Below are 20,581 nucleotides of genomic sequence, written 5' to 3' on the forward strand. Positions count from 1 at the left end.
AAGTAAACCTATTTGCTTTCTCTCTCTCCTGAAAGAACATTGATGGCGTTCCTTACACCCATCCCTTCAACGTTTTTTTAAGATCATACAGCGATCTTAGTGTCTGTTCCTTAGTGGTGCCCAACTCACGATTTTCACCCATACACAGGTGGAGGGAACTTCAGTTCTGTCATCGGTGGGAACATGAACATTAGCTGGCAGCATCCCATAGAACACAAGACATATAAATCAGACTCTAAAGACATAAGTATCTGTGATAAGCACGCTCTCCTGAAGATGCTGTGACATTTTGTTTAAAGCCAGCAGGTGCTCTCAATTAACACATAACTACACAATAACATTTTTCTCCTACTTAGTTTTCTTTTCTGAAGACACAAAAACTACAAAATAACACTACCAAGCGCCTTAGCTCTTTTACTGAAAGAGTGGGTGGCTCTGAAAAGAGCCTTTGGGTTAAAATCGAGTAATCCGCACCACTCTACTTGGAGCTGGTGTACTTGGTGACCGCCTTGGTGCCCTCCGAGACCGCGTGCTTGGCCAGCTCCCCGGGCAGCAGCAGCCGCACGGCCGTCTGGATCTCCCGCGACGTGATGGTCGAGCGCTTGTTGTAGTGCGCCAGGCGCGACGCCTCGCCGGCGATGCGCTCGAAGATGTCGTTGACGAACGAGTTCATGATGCCCATGGCCTTGGACGAGATGCCCGTGTCGGGGTGCACCTGCTTCAGCACCTTGTACACGTAGATCGAGTAGCTCTCCTTGCGGCTCTTCTTGCGCTTCTTGTCGCCCTTCTTCTGGGTCTTGGTGACCGCCTTCTTGGAGCCCTTCTTGGGGGCGGGAGCGGACTTGGCCGGCTCAGGCATAGCGATAAAACACTGCTAAGACACCACAGCAACCAACCACAGGAACGTTTCCAGTAGTTCCGTTCGCCCCCCTTTTATAGTCCCTGTATGCAAATTAGGTTCCTCTACTCTCAGTTTCTATTGGCTGAGACAGATCCTTTCGCTCGTAGGTCTCCATACTTCATCGCCATTGGTTAGAATTCGATCCGCGTCCCAATTGGTTGATTCCTCAAAAACTCTTTCTTAGCCTATCGAATCGCGCTCACGTTACTGAGAAAGGATATAAGAGGGAACTGTTGGGTTGCTGCTAATACTGCACTATTTTCGCCTTTGAATCTTAGCGCTCAGCCATGTCGGGCCGCGGCAAGCAGGGCGGGAAGGCGCGCGCCAAGGCCAAGTCGCGCTCGTCGCGGGCCGGGCTGCAGTTCCCCGTGGGCCGCGTGCACCGGCTGCTGCGCAAGGGCAACTACGCGGAGCGGGTGGGCGCCGGCGCCCCGGTGTACCTGGCGGCCGTGCTGGAGTACCTGACGGCCGAGATCCTGGAGCTGGCGGGCAACGCGGCCCGCGACAACAAGAAGACGCGCATCATCCCGCGCCACCTGCAGCTGGCCATCCGCAACGACGAGGAGCTCAACAAGCTGCTGGGCAAGGTCACCATCGCGCAGGGCGGGGTGCTGCCCAACATCCAGGCTGTGCTGCTGCCCAAGAAGACCGACAGCCACAAGGCTAAGGCCAAGTGAGAAGGCTGAGGACCGCGTGTGGAGAAACCCAAAGGCTCTTTTCAGAGCCACCAACAGATTCAGTAAAAGAGCTGCGATTTCATTACGTTTTTAATTAAAAAGTGACCAAAGTGGAAAAAAAAAAAAAAAATAATTAAAAAAGGGCTCGGCTGAAGTAGATAATACGCGAACTCCTGCATTTGGTACAGGAACGCCCGAGTAATTCCCCTCCCGCCAGACATCCCTGCGCCCAGTGTGGCCGCGCTGCGCCCCTCAAAAGCGGTGATAGCCGCGGCCGCGCAGCCAATCCGCACGCAGTGCGGGCGCTTCAAAGCCATTGCAGCGCTTCTAAGTGGCGCAGAGGCGTAGCGTCCGCCACAGCCCATAGCCCGCTCCGCCCACCTCCACGTTAATCGGCAAAGTGGTTTTCTTATCTTTTTCGGGAAGTGCCCAAGTTCTCTAAGCAGCATTTCAGCTCTTTTTGGGAAATCTTGGGTGGCTCTTAAAAGAGCCGTTGGGTTTAGAAGCGGGTCAAGAGTTTCCTGCCACAGGAGTTTACTTCTTCTTGGGGGCCGCCTTCTTTGCCTTGGCTGCCTTGGGTTTGGCCGCCTTGGGCTTAGCAGCTTTGGGCTTCACTGCCTTCGCCTTGGCCGGGCTCTTGGCAGCCACTGCCTTCTTGGGCTTGGCAGCTTTAGTCACCTTCTTTGGGCTCTTCGCTGCTTTCTTGGTAGCAGCAGCTGCCGGCTTCTTGGCTTTCTTGGGGCTCTTCTTCACTGCCACTTTCTTGGGCTTCTTGGCAGCAGCAGCAGGTTTCTTAGCTGCTGTCTTCTTAGGCTTAGCTACCGATGTCTTCTTCCTGGGAGCTTTCTCCAAGCCCTCACCCGGCTTCTTGCTGAGGCGGAATGAGCCCGAGGCGCCGGTGCCCTTGGTCTGCACCAGAGTGCCCTTGTTGACCAGGCTCTTGAGCCCCAGCTTGATGCGGCTGTTGTTCTTCTCCACATCGTAGCCGCCGGCGGCCAGCGCCTTCTTGAGCGCGGCGAGGGAGAGCCCCTTGCGCTCCTTGGAGGCGGACACGGCCTTGGTGATCAGCTCGGTGACGCTGGGCCCCGCGGGCTTGCGGGTTTTGGCGCCGCCCGCCGCCTTCTTCGGCTTCTTAGCGGCGGCCTTGGCGGCAGGAGCCGGGGCGGCGGCGGGCGCTGCAGCAGGAGCGGTCTCGGCCATGACGACGGTGCAAGTAGCACTACAGGCAAAGGCCGCGGCGCTCCCATTTATAGCAGCGCAGCGGGCGCTGATTGGTGCACACCGCCCCGCCCCGCTCCGCTGCTGCTCGGCTCTCGGCCGCTCAGCTTGTGTTTCTTCGGGGAGAATAAAGTGTGTTTTTTATACTTTATCTGTCACCAAATCGCTCTTTCTCTACATCTGAGGGAGCATGGAGGGGTCTATTTTCACTTGTGGTTGTCTTGTTCTGGAAAGAGTTGGATTCGGGCGGAGAGAGGACGATAAATCCCGTGTCCTGCAACCGAGCGCTCCTTCCGAGAGAGAAAGTTTTGTTTTTCTTTGTAAATTATAAATTCTCTCTTCGTGCTAACGCGAAACAACAAAGCCGGTGTCAATTTCCAAAGGGTCTTCTCTCCCCCTGAGCCGGAAGCGGGCGGTCAGGGTCCCGCTGTTCTTAACCACAGGGCTCCAAATCTGCCGAGGTAGCACAGCTGCCGGCTGCGGTGTCTGAGCGCTGCTCACCCCGCTCCATTCTTCCGCCACTGCCGAACGCTCGGTTGGGGTTATTTCTCCCCAAACTTCTCAGGCTACAATTCCAAGCTTGTCCGTGTGACATAGGAGACGGTGTACAGTTTATGCTCCTCCAAATGGGAGGCTTTCTTCTGCAACCCTTCGCTGCTGTTAACGTGGCGCTTTAAAGGCTCTGTAATGGTAATGGCTAAGGAGGGACGTGAAGACCAAATAGGAAAACGTTTGTGTCTAATGACTGAGATGCGTGGAAGCCTCTGGCACGCAGAAACAAACCACGTAACTAAAACGTGCAGTGCTATTTATGTACAATATGTTGGTGTGATTCAGTACATGGGAATAATGGAAAGAGCGCATCTGCAGGAGATGTGAAAATGCCACCCTGTGCATATTTTGATGCCAAAATAGAAGGAAAATTCACCATCTTTGCCCGCTGCTCGCTCGGCTGTTGCTGTCAAACTCAGAGCAGTTTCTGTACATAGAACCTTGGGCTGCAGCACGCAGTACTGATAGGATACTTGATAGGTACCTGATAAGATTTCCTCATTCATTTAGCTTAAAGTCTGTCCATTCGCATCCCTCACCCATCACATTGCTGCATTTCTGCCTGATGTGTACAGATTGTTCTTGAAGGGTGCTGACCGGATGCTCTGCTCCATTGTTTGAGCAAAATGGAAGATATGTGACAGAGAAAAAAGTAATAATAACTCACTCCATTCTCCCCTCCCACCACAGGGAAAGTGAATAGGAATCTTTGTCTCTCCCACTTCTGCTTTCTCTCTGATCCTTCCTCATCATTGAGGTTTCCCAGCTGAGTGTTATTCCTCAGGCAAGGAGGGTGACTAGGATGGAAAATCCATCAGATCTGGATGTTGGCCATGCAAGCAGCACTAGAAACAGGGTGGCTCATAGAGCAATATTCCCCAGGGATTTTACAATGGCAACATAACTCAGCCATAAGCCACTTCATGTGGCAATAGCGGGCACAGAGAATTGAACAATGAAATTGGTAGTATCTCCTAAAGCTCCCTGAATTCAGGTGGATGAATTCTGCTCCATCATGTGAAACCCTGTGCCCTCTAAGGACTAACCTTGTTACAGGATCTGTAAGATGAACCTTTTAATGCTCACTAACTCTTCCCATATTGTGGTGCCAGTGCTGGGGTTGGGACAGGAGCCTTTCTACCCCACAATAAAACAGTTTCCCTCATTCTCTGCAACTCCTGTTTTGCAAGAGCAATAATGCAGCACAATAGAAGATTTTTCTCCAGTCTGTAATCTGATCTTCTTGAGACTGTTCTTCTTTGGGTCTTGAAAATCTTACACACACACAGTCTGATGGAATACAGCTGTATGCCTAAAACCTGTATAGCAGCGATAACTACAATACCCACCATCTCCAGAGGAACAGCTTCTCAACATGTGCCAGAGCAGCAGCACAGCACATTGCTGCGCTCCTCACTCCACTTTTGAAGCCATTAAGCTCCATCAATTTGTATCCCTCAAAAAAAAAAGACTATTTCTCAACTCAAAACAATTTTTGTAATCTTTTTAAGTGCTTCTGCTTGTTTGATTGTTTTTCCATTTATGTGTTTACCTCATGATTCCCCTTTTACTGTTTTGAAGACAATATGTTCTTGTTGCACAAGCAAGCAGCGAAGCCATAGTGTTAGGAGGGAAAGAGTGTAAGTACCAAAGAAGACCAAAGCATTCAAGAAGAGGTGAATGCAGCACCGCTTCATTCAGTAGTGAATGTGAACCCACAAGGATGGCGATCTGCCGTCCTCTCCCAAGTACAGCTATTCCCTGTATGTGATTACCAGCACGAGAAGCTGGAACTTATACACCAGAGGTGGTCAGCGTAGTCATGTTCAGGCTTAATTACAATACGCAGAAGCAGTGCACATTTCCCTGCAATGCAGACACAAAAGAAGAGCAGACAGGGAGAATACTTGCTGGAGAGATTTGCTCTCCCTCCTCTTAACCATTTGCCATCACAGTTACAGCAAGCTTTGTTGCCTCAGGTTAGATGAGGTGACCATCAAGAAATAATAGGACCTCAGAGTTGTTCTATGTTGTTAGTTTCTGAGCACTTCTGAGCATTGTTAGTGCACCTCAAGCTGCAGAGCAAGATCCAAAAGCCCCTTTAGAGCACTTCAAGCCAGTGTGATATATGTAGATTGTTATAATCAATAACATATGCCTTCTAATTTTAAAGAAAACCTATTGCAATCCAAACCAAACTTCAAGCCTGCAAGCTGATAAGAATTCCAAGATAAGGGCAATTTTTCATTTTTTCCTTGTCTCTTTGATGTCACTTAACCCTGCACTAGGTGATGAAGCATAGCGAACACCACCACTGACATCACAGGTCCTAGCGAGACCACTTAATGTATATACATGAGATTTACTCTTTATCTGTTTCTGCACATACTCAGGATCATTCTTCTTGAATTTATTTGCTTCTCTTCCTCCCCTTTCTTATGGGTTTTTCACTTGCCATTGGTGTTTAAGCGCACTTTTCATGTTTCTACACCTTCCAAACAAGTAGAGGCCACATCCGCTTTAGGGGTGGGAGAACTGAGAGTCACTTGTCCACACTTCTTAGAAATTAAATTATTTTCATCCTCCAACTTTTGTCTGGTTCAGATTTTCCACCCTCCTCCTGTTGAGTCAACATGTGAACTCCCACCATTTCCTGTGAGGAGGAAAAACAGTTCAGAGATGATTCATCTCATTTGATGGCAAAATAAATAAAACAAAACAAAAAATACAACAACACTAAAAAAATAAAATCAAATCAAAATCCAATGAATCAGTTTACTTGTTTTCGTTTCCAATTTGTTAGAAAGCTCAGCTCCCTCCTATACATACACAGGCCAAGTGGGGATGTCAACCTAGAGGTGGGAGTGTGTCAGGCCGTGAGGTAACACCTCACAGACTCTTAGGATGGCTGAGGTTGGCAGCACCTCTGGGTCTCTCTGTCCCAAACCCCGCTCAAGCGGGGATACTCAGGGCAGGGTTCACATGATAACATCCAGATGGGTTTTTGAGTATCTCTGGGGAAGGAGATTCCCCAACCTTCTCTAGGCAGCCGGTACCAGTGACCTAAGTCTTTCCCTACCCACCAGCAAGTCACAAAGCCCTAAAGTGGCAAGTAGGAACAGTCATTTGCTCACTAAGGCAGCCAGTCTTGCACATGTGGCTACTCCATCCTGGGCCTTCCTTCCTGGCCTGTCCAGAATAGAAAGGCCATGGCAGTGTGTGCCTGGCTGCTGCAACAAACATCCCTCTGCCCTCCCTGAAATGATGTTCCCTGCACTTTTCCAGGAGGCCACTGGGATGCAGAACCTGCAAAGGAAAGGAGTGGATTGGCAACCATGTCCAGCAGCTGAAGTGCTGCCCTGAGCTCAGTGTAAAAATAACTGCTGACATCATAGCACCTGCAAGAACAGAGGGGCCGCGTGGGGTTGGGCAAGCAGACATCTTTGGAGAATGACTGGAGGAGAATGGATACTCCCAGCAGATTCTTTCATCACCTTCCTCTTGAGCATATGCAAAGCTTGCTATGTACAGTGCTCAGTTTGGGGACTCTGAATCCATTTGTTTCTTGTTCCTTTTCCACTGGACATCTCTGGTAGTTTTCCACTGATGGTCAGTTTCCAAGGGTTTTTAAAAGTTACCAGTGTGAAACACTTATAGAATGGCTTAGGTTGGAGAGGACCTTAAATAACATCTATTTCCAACCCCCGGTTCTCTCCCTCCTTCCTTCTGGTATGTACTGAAATGAGAAATTCCTGTGACAGCTGCTCTATGCAGAAAAAAAAAAAAAGAAAGAAATTTTGTTCCAGAGATTCCCATTGGTCTACTGGTACCTCTTCTTCACTAATATATATAAAGAAAAAAATGCCATGGCCTCAAAGACCAAATCAAAGACTAAAGCTGTGCTGTGTCACAGGGTAGTTTCAGGGAGCACTCTCTGGAAAGGGAGGCCACCTACATTCAGCATTTAGCAGTGGGTAAATCTCCACCTTCCTCCTTACCTTTGTTTCCCTGCTAGTCAGAAGGGTTTGTGCTAAGGCGCTGCTAAAACTCATTGAGCTTTCATTAAAGATTGCAGCAGAACAGCCAGCAAGTATCAGCTGCCTGCAGCTTCGGGTTGATAGCAGAGGTCCCCGATTCAAACCGATGTTATTTTTGAATGTACATCAGGAAATGCATCAGCCTCCGTATGCTTCCTGAAATATGAAAGGCAGTGAGAAGTAGGTGGTCTGATTACTAACACCTCCTTGCAGCCTACTGTGCTAGGGAGAAAAATTCTCCTACCATGGAAGAGATTTTGGAGAAAGTGATTGTTTTTTTCTTTGTTGGGCTACCTCATGACAAGTTACCATGTGAAGAACTTCCTACAGAACTGCTAAAGAAAAAATAGTGCTTCAGGTGCAACAATTATTTTGCAAAGAGGCTGAAGGAAGAAGGATGCTCATCTTCTGACGCCTCTCTAAAGAGGCACAAAAGGGAGCAAAATACTTGCTTTCTGAGCCTTGATCCAGTTCCCCATTCAAGCAAGGGTTTATGTCAAGAAGCCATGTCCACCTTCCCTGCCCAGTTCCCCTTCTTTCAGCCTGCAGAGCTGTGTCAGAGATGAACAAGTTTTACTAGAGCTCTAACATTCAGTACAAAATGCTGCTACCTGATCTGTATGATCACTCAGTCTTAGATGCGCCGCGAGTATGAAATAAAACTGGCTTAGAAGTGAGCCCAATGACACTCCAAGAGATATCAGTTTGTATACCGTTGCCTCACAGATTTGGATTAAAATCTGACCTAAGTATCAAGAATTTGTTTTGTTCTTAAAGGCAAAGTCTGCAACCAGTCTCCAAGGCAGCTTTGCCAAATTCAGAATCTGCTCCCAAAGGTACGTACATTTGAAGGCAGGATGCTTGGTGTGCATTGCTGTGGCCTGCAGCACACCCTTCTTGCACATCTGGCCTAAAGCACTGCTAACAGCCACCTTCACTGTCTTCTCAACAGCCCTCCTCAAAGCAGGGATAGAGGTGTGCAAGCGCTCCATCTCAGCAGCTGGTGAGGCATAGGAGTGCCAGAAAGTGGATGTATAAGACATCCCAACAGCTGGATACACCTCCCCTCCTAACACTGAGCTCAGCACAGATGTAACAGCAGTACCTGCATGAGTAATGTTTAGGAGCTACAGAAGGAAACCTTTCCTAAAACCTCCTCCCTATATTGCATTGTCAGAGTGTGCAGCCCCAGGCTGGAAAGTTCGGGGACTTTTGGGCATGGAGATGCTCTAAGCAAAAGCATTCTTGCTCTCAGCAGTAGCAAAGTATGGAACAGTGACTCTGCCCTCCTTATGACAGCTCTGATGCTTCTTGTGTTAACTTATTCCCAGTTTCTCAGCTTGATGAGGCCTCAGGCTCATATAGCATGTCTGCTTGTATTCACTGATACAAAATCTTCTCTAAATGTACAACTTCACCATCATTTTTGCCAGCTGTATTGCCTACAAAGCCCATAGTCTCACTGTTCACCTCTTTTTCCGGGTCATTTAGTAACTGTGTTTAGTAGCCCGGATCCCAGTGCAGACTCCTGCAGGCTTCAACAGTAACCTTTTCCTATTTAGTCCTATACTTGTCTTTTAGTCTTTGATCTCATCTTTGATTTTCCCTTTTATCTTGCTGCTGAGTTTTCTTCAGGATCTTTTCAGAGAGGCTTTATAAAAAGGCTTTGGAAATTCAGGCAGATCACATCAACCAGGTCACTCTTCTCCACATACTAGATGACCCCATCACAAAAAGACCTCCACAATGTTTACAAGATAGGACCTGCCATCACATGCCAAAACTATGCTGACTTGATTGGAAAAGCTGTATTTATCCAGGTTGTGCTGAGCCTTGTCACAGCTCCACTAGTGTGGCTGGCACAGCCATAGTTGCAGCCCTGCAGTCCTGTGACCTGACAGGCTCTCAGGCAGGGCTTTTGCTGCTGCTGTGACAGATGGAGGATTTAGTAATAGCTTTGATTTTTAACTAGTGACTCATGTGATTCCTTTTTGAATAGCTCAGTTACATTTTATATTTTATCCACTGGAGTTTATATGTATAAATATAAACATAAATATAAATATATATATATATGTATATATTTAGTAGACACACCTGCAGCTTTTTGAATGATGCTTTCTTATCCTCATCCCACCCTGCTGTTACCAGTACTAGTATCTTCTTTCCCCTTTTCAAGCCTTTCTGTGTGAGTGGTAGCTCCGCCATTGTGTCCCCAGCACGGTCAGTCACTTCAGCCATGTCCACCCACCTGTGAAGACATAATACTCCCAGCTGTTCCTTCAAATTTCTTTCTGCCAGCTTAAGGTTTCCAAAAAGCCTGTCATATCAGCATCTTCCTTTAAAGTAAGCAAGCAGATAACTTCCATTTTTTCTCTGAACTGACTTGAGCGATGCTCATGAGATTGCCTTATGAGTCTGGATGACCCAACTGACTTCTCCAAGCAAGTAGCAAGGGGCAATTCTTGGTTGTTCAAAATGCTGTGATCAAAAGCTAGTAGGGAGAATTATGGAATTACAGAACTGTTATGATCACCTACTTGAACCACCAGCCCATCCCCACCATACCCACTGACCACATCCTCAGTGCCACATCCACACAGTTCTGGAACACCTCCAGGGACAGTGACTGCACCACCTGCCTGGGCAGCCTGTGCCACTGCAACACCAGTCTTTCTGAGAAGAAATTTCTCCTCTTCCTCTAAGCCTTTGTGCTTCTCAGGATTATGCCATTATATTATTTAAACTGCACGTTTGCACACCAAGAGGTCATTTGATCATGCCCCATCTTTATGGCTCCTGCTCATATTTTTGGGCGTATCTACAGATGCACGGAAGTACATTCTCTCTCGGGTTTCCTTCCCCCCCTTCCATGTTCTGATCAGGAGGGTGTTAGGAAACAGGACAAACCCACTCAAGTCAAGAGCTACTGACCATTTTAATTCTCTCTTTAAGCTGTATCAGGGACATTGGGCAGAGGAGTGCATAGCACACATCTGAACCAGGAGTCTAGGAGAAGTGCCAAGAGCCAGTTCCCATTATATCCTGGCTCCATAGCATGTCATCTTCCCCTCTCCTGGAAACCTGGACAGCCCTTACAGGAGTGGTGAGATGCTTTTGGTAGGTGTCCCATCAATAGACTCAGTCCTTGGCTTGAAATATACTGTCAGCTCCTTCAAGAGAGTACCTTGATATTCTGGGGAACGTGTAATAATTTCTGAGGTCTTCACATCAGTTTATGCCTCAATGATAATGCTAATAAAGGCATTAAAATGTCTGGCCTTTTCTGATTATGTATTTTGCTTTGACTCTCTCTCTCTAAGCACACTAACAAAAGGGAAGAACATTTCTGATTATTGTTCCTAGTCCTGATGTTCACCACAAGCCATCTCTAGCCTGGAGGCATCTCTATGAGATGGAATATTTGAAACTGGAACATAAACCTCACAATCCTAGGGGACGGTGAATGGGGTGGGAGAGAGATCAAGAGCTGCCTGCACCACTAGCTGATCTCCCAGATGATGCCACAGAAATATGACAGGCACACAATGGCCTAAAGAAGCTCAAAGGGAGTTAAAAACCATCTCCTCAACCTTCAGTCGAAAATGCATCTTACCCAGTTTCAGCGCTCTTCAGGGATTTACACCCAACCCCATTTATTCACCTATTGAAACTCTCAGTAGAGCAAGGAGAAACAGCCATTCCCAAAGGCTTGTTCAACCCTTCTCTTTCAGGAACCTGCTCTATAATAAGTGGTTTAAATTCTGCATGTTCCTGCCTTTTTCCAGTGTCCACAGAGGGAGTTTAAAGATACATTTCTGACATATGAGGTTACATAGATGAAATCCTGCCTTTATGAGCAAGGGCTGGAAAATTACCTTGTCCACTAAGGGTAGGCAGTACAAATGCTTGGTCACCCACGTTGCCTTGTCACAGATAAAAAACTTTGATTTTCTCCAGTAGAGAGCAGGGGAGGTCCTGATAAAGGAGCAAGACTGGGGCAGATTCATTCTGGATTTAATCATTGTCAGAAATATCATTATTTTGCTTTCAAAGCAGTGCATTTTTTAGATGTTTCTGCTTTAATCTTAACGCTGGTAGTAAAACTTTAACAATATGAAGTTAAGCACAACAACATCAGCAACCAGTTATTACCAGCGTTTGTTAAAAACAAACAAACAAACAAACAAACTGTAAAACATTGAGAAGAGACCTGACAAATTTAGATGAGTTCAGGGTTGGGTCTTTCATCACAGTGTGAACCGCTCAACCTTAATTCAACTTCTTCCAATGTAGCACTGGATTCCTTACAGGCTGTGCATGAAATCTCTTATTTGATGATGAAAGAATACAACTGCAACCACATGATTGTGATCATCTCAGGGCACGTCAACTCTCTCTTTATGAAATTTTAACATTTATAATTTATATTTCTTTTAGAGCTCAATGATAGCACTGCTCATTGTCAAAAGTTAGCGTGGTAGAAGAATTCAGACTCTTGTTTCCTTGGAGTCAGTGTTGCAGCACAAGTTCAGCCAGCCATCAAGAAGTCCACAAGGAAAACAGCCACAAGAAGCCAAGTTAGCTAATTTCTACATGGTTTCTTTGCAGCTCTGGAATGATTCAATATGAATGAAATCATTCTCTGTTCTCTGTAGTGCTTGAGGGTATGGGCAGCCAGACCCACTCACTGTGGTGTTGATGCTGAAACACTGAGCAAGCCTGACTCAGTCCCATCAGCTGTGCCATGGGCAAGGCCTGAGACTCAGTTGGGAGCTGCTTTTTGTGCGTCAGAGAGTGCCTTGTGCCATGCATGTAGCATAGAATTAAAGGTGGTGAGTAACAGTGTCAGCTGCTCTGCTTATGTTGATTGCAAAAGTTTGCTCTCCATGTTTTAATCAATATTTGATCTCTGCAGACACCGCTGGCAGTGTTTTGACAAAGCAAGTTAAGATGGTGTTCTAGTCATGTGAATGCTTGTTCACAGAGCAGGAACAGGTGTTAATGCACTGGTGTAATACAGTATATACAGTCCTGTCCCATTCCTCCTCCCTGGCCAGACTTGTGTTTCTCCAAAACTAACATTTCCTTTCAGCCGAAATCACCCCCACACAAATGACCAGAGCCCTGAGCAGGATGTCTCATGAATGCTTTAAAAAAAGTTAATTTTGTATTATCTTAGAATCATAGAAACATTCAGGCTGTCTGAAACCACTAAGATCTCCTAGTCCAACCGTCAGCCCATTCCCACCATGCCCACTGACCATGTTCTCAGTGCAACATCCACACAGTTCTGGAACACCTCCAGGGATGGTGACTGAACCACCTCCTTGGGTAACCTGTTCCAATGTAACACCAGTCTTTCTAAGAATAACTTACTCCTAATATCAAAATTGAACCCTCTCTGGGACAGCTTGAGGGCATCACCTCCCATCCTATTGCTGTTACCAGGGAGGCCAACCTCCATCACACCACAACCTCCCTTGAGGTCATTGCAGAGAGCAATAAATTCTCCCTTGAATTCCTGTTCTCCACACTGAACAACCACAGTTCCCTCAGCTGCTCCTCCTAAGATTTGTATTCAAAATTTCCATCTACCAGTAATATTACTAAAAGTTGCTGCAGCCTTTTTTTGAACTGATTTATATTATTTTTGTTTTTAGTTCTGGATTATTTCAGGTTTTCACTGAATGTGATTGAATGTCTTGCTGCAAAGAGTTAAAATCTGTCATCAATTCAGTCTACCACCAAAAAATAAAAGACAGCTTTTAACCCTGTAGTTAAGGTTGAAAACACTAAATATGGCAAAACGTCCCATTTCATAAAGATGATATTCAAATGTAAATATACTTTTGATTAAATATTATTAATAGAGGAAGTATACCTTTGAAACTCTAGCTTCAAATGTCACACTGCAGTAGCTCCAAACAGCTTCAGAATAAACACTTGCTCCCTACATCCCTTCTACTGGAGAGAATGAGAGCAGAAAGACCAGTCTCTTCTGCCAAAACTCACTGGAAGGAAAAGAACCCAAGCAATAAAACATCCTTCCTTCCCCTTGATTGTCATTTGCTCCCACAAAATGCCTTCAGGTCAGATTTTGCATGGGTCTGGCTGCTGTCTGTTTTGAGAGGATGTGGCTAGATGGGAAAATGGTGAAGCAGAGGGTCCATTTTTGGCTAGGGCATTTATTTGTGAAACACCAGCTGTACCTCTTCCGCCCTCCAGCCCCAGCTCCTCATGGGTCAAGAATGAAAGGATGGCAACGGCAGAGGGGTTTGGATGAAAAAACACAGCAGACAGCACTGCTCAGAGAGGGTCAGGTGTACCCCACCAGTCTTGAGGTCCCTGGTAGATGAGATTCACTCCCAGCCCCTGGGACCTTCCAGGTGCTTCAGCAGATGTCCTCACATCTGATAGCTGGGATAATGGTGCTGAGAGTTTTTCAGTCCCTTGGAGGCACCTGGGTAGGATGCTCCTCTCTGAGGGGCTCTCAGCACCCTGACTGAGGTGTGGGCATCCCTGTTCATTGAAGGGGAGTTGGACCAGATGGCCTTTAAAGGTCTCTTCCAACTCAAACTGTTCTATGATTCTATGATTATTATCTGTAGCTCTTCATGGAAAGTCTTTATTTTCTGGGTATGCATTTTCTGGGTATGCATATGGGTATTTACTGGGATGGGCTATGGAGAAATGTTCTCCTTGTACAAAAGAAATACTGTGTCTGTCAGCTGCAAACCCTCGCCAAAGCTGATAGGCGCCAGTTCAAGCACATGTTTGCTAAAACAAAGGGAAAGGTTGAAGCACAATTTCCCTTGGTGTCAAAATTCACTTTCCTGTTAACATGGAATCCGTACAAAGTGTAACTGACAAAGATTGCTTGTTTAAGAACCTTCAAAGCAATGCTTTCTCTTTCCAGGTCTGTGGCAGGTTGAAGTGGCTCTTCAGTGCTATCAGTGTTTTAATTTAACACTCAGTGTCATGAAAGCCCACCTTGACAAAACACTTGACATACTGTTTCACAGTCATTTTAAGATGGTCCAAAACTGCACAAAAATGAACAGCCTCAGCATTCTCCTCTCTGTCAGCAGCTCCACAGTCCTTGTCCCTTCTTTAGGTCAGCTCCAGCAACCAAATGTCTGTGCAGCCCACAGTTCCCCTTCAGTGAGCAGGAGTGTCACTTACGTTGTCTCCATCACTCCGACTACTTCATCCAGGCCATATCCTTTTGTAGGCACAGCTGCCAGGCAACAGCAGACAGCAGAGGAGGGGATCCAAGTGACCTTTTCTTCTGGTTATTGGCTGCTGGGCAGACACCTTAGGGAAAGAACAGTGTCCATGGTTAAGAAATGGAAAAACCACTGAGAGATCACCCCTTTTGAAGGTTTGTGAATGATTTTGTCTCCACAGAAGGGTTAAGAAATGGAATCCAGAGCAGCCATCTTGCCACAGAGCCCAAGGGAAATGCATAGGGGAAGGGTCAGGTTGGATATCAGGAAGTTCTTCACCAGAGTGTGGTGGGCATGGAACAGGCTGCCCAGGGCAGTGGGCATGGTCCCAAGCTGCCAGAGTTCAAGAAGCATCTGGACAATGCTCTCAGACATATGATCTGACTTTTGTGTGGTCCTGTATGGAGCCAGGAGTTGGACTCAGTGATCCTTATATTTACCATCAAACTCAAGAAATTCTACAATTCTATGATTCTTTGACTTGCCGTGGAGCTGCTTTCCTTTTATGGGCTGGGAGCCCTGCTCCAGCTCACAGGCAGCACTGCTGCTTTGCATCCAATCACAAGCACCATTGTCCGAAAGAGCCAGGATTTTGAAAGTACACTGGCCTTGAATGAAGAAGCTGGCTGGTTGATGCTCTAGATGTGGGAGGGGAGAAACTTCAGTCATCAAGTAATTGGTGGCTTGAGCGCAGAGTAAAGTCAGTTGCTATTTCAGGGAAAGGAAAGGCAACTGCTCCCTGGAGGGAATGACTGCACTAGTTCAGAGTCAGGAATAGGCTGAGATTTAATTACTTTCCCCCTCCCCGACCAAGACTTCAGGAAAAGCGAACACACAATGTTCATTCGCAGGGATCGTTTCCTGAACATGATGTGTGCTCGCTGTCCCGCAGGTCACTTTCCAGTGTGTCACATCCTTCTGCACAAGGGAGAGCAGGAAATGGCAAACTCCCAGTATGAGGCAAAGCATTCCCATTGCAGCAATTGGTCCACAGGAGCTATAAATTGGTCTCCTCCAGAAACAGACTAAAATTTGCCTGTGGGGAGGTCAGCCAGAAACTAAAGGTAAGTTTGAATCAGCTTTTCTTTTGAATCTGTCTGAGTACTGCATTAGGAAAGCGTTTAAAGTTTAGCTGTAGATTGGGACTAACGTACACATTATTTCATAATGTTTAAAAAAAAACCACACTATTTATTAATATTTATCAATAATTTATTATGAATTTATTAACAAATAGAATTCATTATTTACTACTAGCAGTAATTTAATTAAACGGTTATTGTTGGGGGATTTTTCTCTAAGAGTGGGAGACTTCTGTCTTCCTTTATGCTGGCATAAATCTGTGCATTCAAAAGACATGCATTACTGCAAATTTGATGCTATATATCAAATGACTGTTCTACTAACTGTTCAGTGAGGTGGCTGCTGGTGTTACCAGAGACTGTTGTCCACAATAAAATCTGCAGAACAAGATGTTAAGAAGCTACAGGAATCAATATATTTAATGATCTGTTGCTTAGTCATTGATGATGAGCGCATTGCTCATTTTGATACTGGTACCTTTCAGGCTTAGTTTTAGTCCTTGCGCCTTCAGCTTAATCTCTGACTACAGAGTAAAAAATAAGAGGACAATGCCTCCAGCTAAGAAAAGCACAATGTACTGAGTGGCTCAAATAGCCCAATGATGACAAAAGCCTGAGAGAGAATGGGATGATTGTTCTGATGGTCACAGGGACAGAGGAGGCCCTAATGGGTTCTGTATGAAATGGTTTAGGAAAAGTAGAAAAGAAAAATAACAGAAAGAATTATTAACTTACACTCTTTAGGGTGGAAACACTCTCAGGGGTAGATGGTTTCTTTCTTCTGGAAGACAGAGTCTGCAGAATGAAAGCCCTGAAAAACCAAACCATACAGTGTGCCCAGTGTGAGGGATTGGGCCCCTCCTGTTTGTGCAGTAATGAGGACTTAGAAAACATATCTGCAGTAATTAATAGTTACACTTAGCTGGCACTGGGACAAAATTTTTCTACTGCAGAGTCTTATTGTGGTTATGAAGGCAATGTGGAATGCGACCAGCTTCTTAGATCCATGGCTAGATCATGTTAAGCACAGATCTTGTTAAGAAATGTTAAGCAATTCAATCTTCTATGTGGTGCAGTGGTGTGGAGAGCACGAGCACTGCCCTCATCAAACAGCAGGTGTTGTGCATCCCTCCTGTTTCTTCTTGTGCCTCAGCTGCCATGCAGGTAAAACAGGAATAATGATGCTGTCTTCCTTTATAAAGCATGTTGTAACCCTAGAGAGATTTGAAAATGCTCATTTCCTTCTACCCTGGTGAAAAAGTATAGAGAGAAAAGAGACATCATACAGCTCCAAAACCCTGAGGATTCGCCATCTAGAGGGGAGATGTTACCATAGCCAGCACTATTTGTCCCAGTAGTCCCCTAGGAGTGTATACACTGAAAATGAGCTTGCTATTCTGTGCCCTTCATGGACTTCCTAAACATTGTCCATGGACCTTTTAATGCATGGTTCATGGGCCTCCCTGTAACCACTGCTGAGGATTCACAGACATAGGCTGGATTGAGTACTGCAGAACAATCATTCCCACCTTTGTCTGGATCCTGACGCCAGGTTACAATAAGAAAGAAGTGGTGCAGGACCTTGAGTTACTTAAGCATAAAGAGAGGAAGGATGTTCACAGTCACCATCTGAGGCATTCCCAGCCTGTAGATAGAAAAATTAGACCTTGACTTGCCTCAGCAGCTTCCCTCTATCCTCCTTTAATGGGAAAGGATCCCTAAATAGCAGCCTAGGATGGATGGTTTTTATCTCTTCAAAGTCTTAACTTTCCTGTGAAATATGCCCCTGACTATAACAAAACCTCTGAATCCCATCGGGAGGACACCACCATGTAGTTCTGCACTGGGCACTGAGTCACTTAACTTCCGACTTGGAAGGGATCCATAAGGATCATCGAGTTCAAATCCTATATAGATATTTTAATCTTCTCAAGGGTGACAAAAAAACTCCAAAAATTCCCCTGTCTGAACGTCAGAATAGAGTAACTAAGCATATGTGGGTGTACGTGCATGTGTGCGCACATGTACGTGAGCATGTGAGCACAGACAGCAAACCTTCCCAGCAGTGGGGCGAAGCGAGTAAATTGGCTGGATGCCATCCTTGGGATGGAGGTCAAGGCTGAGCAAGTCTTGTGCTTTTCTTTATAAATCCCATCCCATCTTTTTCTTTTCTAGACAGAGGCCATGGAGAGGAACGGTGCTTCCCGTCCCCAGACGCCAGACCCCACACGCCACTTCCACATAGCGCTGCTGGATCAGCGACGGAGGCTGCGAGGTCAGATTGCTCACCTTCACAAGGCAGCTCGCAAAATCAACAAGCTTCGCAAAAGATCCCTGATTGCCAACATCAGTGGGAGCTCACTGACAGCCGTGGGAGCAGTCACAGCCATCGTGGGGCTGTCCCTAAGCCCAGCTACAATGGGAGCCTCCCTCCTGGCATCTGCAGTGGGTTTGGGCTTAGCCACTGCTGGGGGAGCTGTCAGCATCACCTCTGATCTCTCTGCCGTGCTCTGCAATTCCCAGGAGGTGAAGAAGGTGCAGGAAATTGCAATGACTTGTCGGAAACAGATGAGGGAAATCCTCGGCTGCTTGGAATTCCTCCGCCGTGGGCAAGGCCCAGGGGACCCCAAGCTTCTCCAGTCGGAGAAGAGAGCGTCCATTTCCCTGTATAACTCCGTCTGCTTCATGGTCTTCTGTGGCTCCCACAGCTTCCTTGTGCCAGAATACACAAAAGAGGTCACAAAAGTGAGCCAAGCCATGCTGAAGGCCAAAATCCAGAAGCTGGCTGCCAACCTCGAGATCTGTACCAGGGCAATGGATGAAGTCTGTGAACTCCTTGAGTCCAGGACAGAGCTTTCCCCACAGATGAGGAAGCTCAGCTTGGGTGCTAGAACCACCAGTGGGACCCCAAGACCATCCAGCTGAAACAGTAATTGCCCTGTAATGAAACCAGACTTGAAAACACTACGTAACTGTCACCACTAGCACTGCTACCTGTTGCTGTTGTAATACTGGTGGTGCTCATCCTCATAGATGCACACATCTTGTGCCTTATTTATATCTGAACACAAATCTCTCCCTGATATCAAGACAGTTACACATAGACACACACCCACACCCACACAGAGGTACACCCCATTGCCTCACATCCACCTCCATGACTCTGATTCCTCATGTAGCAGAAAGCGGTAGGTCAGCAGAGTGATGAAATCCCTGGAACCCTGGTGCTGACTGACCCTGGTTTGTGGATAACTCATGAATCTATGAATGCTGAAGGGGCTGTGATACCCTCAAAGAGCCAACAGCCACCAACTTCCAGTGGAGTACAGCCCCGTTACCAAGGTACATCTGGGGAAGGCTGTTGAAAGGAGCAGCCCCGGATATGACAGACTGTGTGGATGGCTCAGTCATCGTAGGGTGAACCAGAGAAGCCAGAAACTGTTATCCTTTATAAAGAAACCTCTCCAGGCTGGGAACTGTGATGTTTGTGTTCTATTTATTTATGTGAGAAGTTTTTAAAGTTTTGATATTTTATTTAAACATTTTGTTTTCTTTTTAAAAAGAGGTCTCTGCTCCAAAGGAGTGCATCTGTTCTTAGAGGCAATGCAAGTCTGTGGCAAGTGAGAGCAAGTTACAAGTTCTTTAGCTGTAAGGGTAAGTCCCTGTAGGAAAGGTAAAGATGAATGCTGGTAGTTGTAACATAGGAGAACTGTGGTTAACCAGTGACAGATTGTAGAAACCAAAACAGGGAGAAAGATGGGTCAGTGACTTTGGGACCAGAGCCTGCCCCAGCAGACCCTCTGGGGAGAAGAGTAAGTGTACCTCTTGGAGCATGGAGGGAAGAGTATGCTGGTGTTATGGTCTGAGCTGGAGACCAGCTGAGAGAAGAACACACCTGAGAAGTTGTAGTGCTGCTCTCTGTGCAGTCAAACAGCCTGTGAGACCCACAGTGGTTGTCTGGGGAGGGAGGAGGCAGCATGTACAGAGAGCTACGCATACGCTTAGCAGTGCTTCCCAGGGAAGGCTCCACATCAGCAATACATATATTGGTACTAATAGTCAACAAGGGTGCAGAAGAGTAGGATGATTCAGTGGTCAGAACACTGAGGAAGCAAGAGGAATGACTCGGACTCAGTTTTGAGTGACTGCCCCGTTAAGAATGTCCTTTGTGATTTCCATCCCCTCAGTGCCTCAGTTCTCTGTGCAAAAATGGGAACAGAAGCACTTCCTACCTCACAAGGATGTTTCTGAGACACATATTCTGAAGTGCTCAGGTGCTGTGGTGATGGAGATCATGTCAGTACCTGAAAGAGGTACAAGGAAGAGACCCCAAAATCTAGCTTGAGACAATCAGGGAACTTAATGGAGGGACAATTCCACTCCTACGAGTAGAACCCAGATGGTGAGGGGAACTTAGGATTTGTGAATCAAAATGATGAAAAAGCTGACTTTTAATTCTAAAGCTCTGAGCAAACTCTTGGGAAGGACTACACTCCGATTCACAAAGCTCAACTCCTTCTCAAGTTGTATCTTCCTCTCATGACTTCAACATGTGTTTTGATGCGTAAAACAAAAGCTTTTGTCCCTCAGAATGTGACTCAGTTGTCTGTAATGCCCGTGCCTGTTTGCTGTAAGGGGAAAGTACACTGCTAGTTTGATTAAATGAATATGAAGTACTGTTGTGTCAGTGTCTCTCTGCACACCTGCATGTGATCACATTCCTGCCCTTGCTTCAATCACTCAGTTTCATGCTTTAGACACTGGAGCCAAGGAATCTTTATGAGCAGTGAGGGGTGTGCTCGGAAAGGGCAAATGAAAAGTGATGTGATCATTTGTGTATGAGTGTATGTATTTATGTCTGTGTGAGTGAGCATCCTGGTGTGCA

General features: G+C 46.3%; 4 protein-coding genes across 4 annotated transcripts; 2 read left to right on the forward strand and 2 right to left on the reverse strand.

The window, feature by feature from the left end:
* Window positions 1-328: 328 nt before the first annotated feature.
* On the reverse strand, window positions 329-890 carry LOC140260182 (histone H2B 1/2/3/4/6). Its single transcript, XM_072352242.1, has one exon. It carries the CDS (start codon window positions 857-859, stop codon window positions 479-481), a length of 381 nt encoding a protein of 126 aa, XP_072208343.1. The 5' UTR covers window positions 860-890; the 3' UTR covers window positions 329-478.
* A 266-nt stretch (window positions 891-1,156) lies between these two features.
* LOC140260174 (histone H2A-IV) lies at window positions 1,157-1,714 on the forward strand. The gene has a single exon (XM_072352233.1). It carries the CDS (start codon window positions 1,189-1,191, stop codon window positions 1,576-1,578), a length of 390 nt encoding a protein of 129 aa, XP_072208334.1. The 5' UTR covers window positions 1,157-1,188; the 3' UTR covers window positions 1,579-1,714.
* Window positions 1,715-2,110: 396 nt separating this feature from the next.
* LOC140260156 (histone H1.11R-like) lies at window positions 2,111-2,782 on the reverse strand. The gene has a single exon (XM_072352210.1). The coding sequence runs from the start codon at window positions 2,776-2,778 to the stop codon at window positions 2,113-2,115; it is 666 nt and encodes a 221-aa protein (XP_072208311.1). The 5' UTR covers window positions 2,779-2,782; the 3' UTR covers window positions 2,111-2,112.
* Window positions 2,783-15,347: 12,565 nt separating this feature from the next.
* On the forward strand, window positions 15,348-20,329 carry APOLD1 (apolipoprotein L domain containing 1). Its single transcript, XM_072351204.1, has 2 exons — window positions 15,348-15,678; window positions 17,872-20,329. The coding sequence occupies exon 2, from the start codon at window positions 17,881-17,883 to the stop codon at window positions 18,619-18,621; it is 741 nt and encodes a 246-aa protein (XP_072207305.1). The 5' UTR covers window positions 15,348-15,678; window positions 17,872-17,880; the 3' UTR covers window positions 18,622-20,329.
* The last annotated feature ends 252 nt before the right edge of the window (window positions 20,330-20,581 follow it).

This window comes from Excalfactoria chinensis, chromosome 1, assembly GCF_039878825.1.
Source record: "Excalfactoria chinensis isolate bCotChi1 chromosome 1, bCotChi1.hap2, whole genome shotgun sequence".
Lineage (NCBI taxonomy): Eukaryota > Metazoa > Chordata > Aves > Galliformes > Phasianidae > Excalfactoria > Excalfactoria chinensis.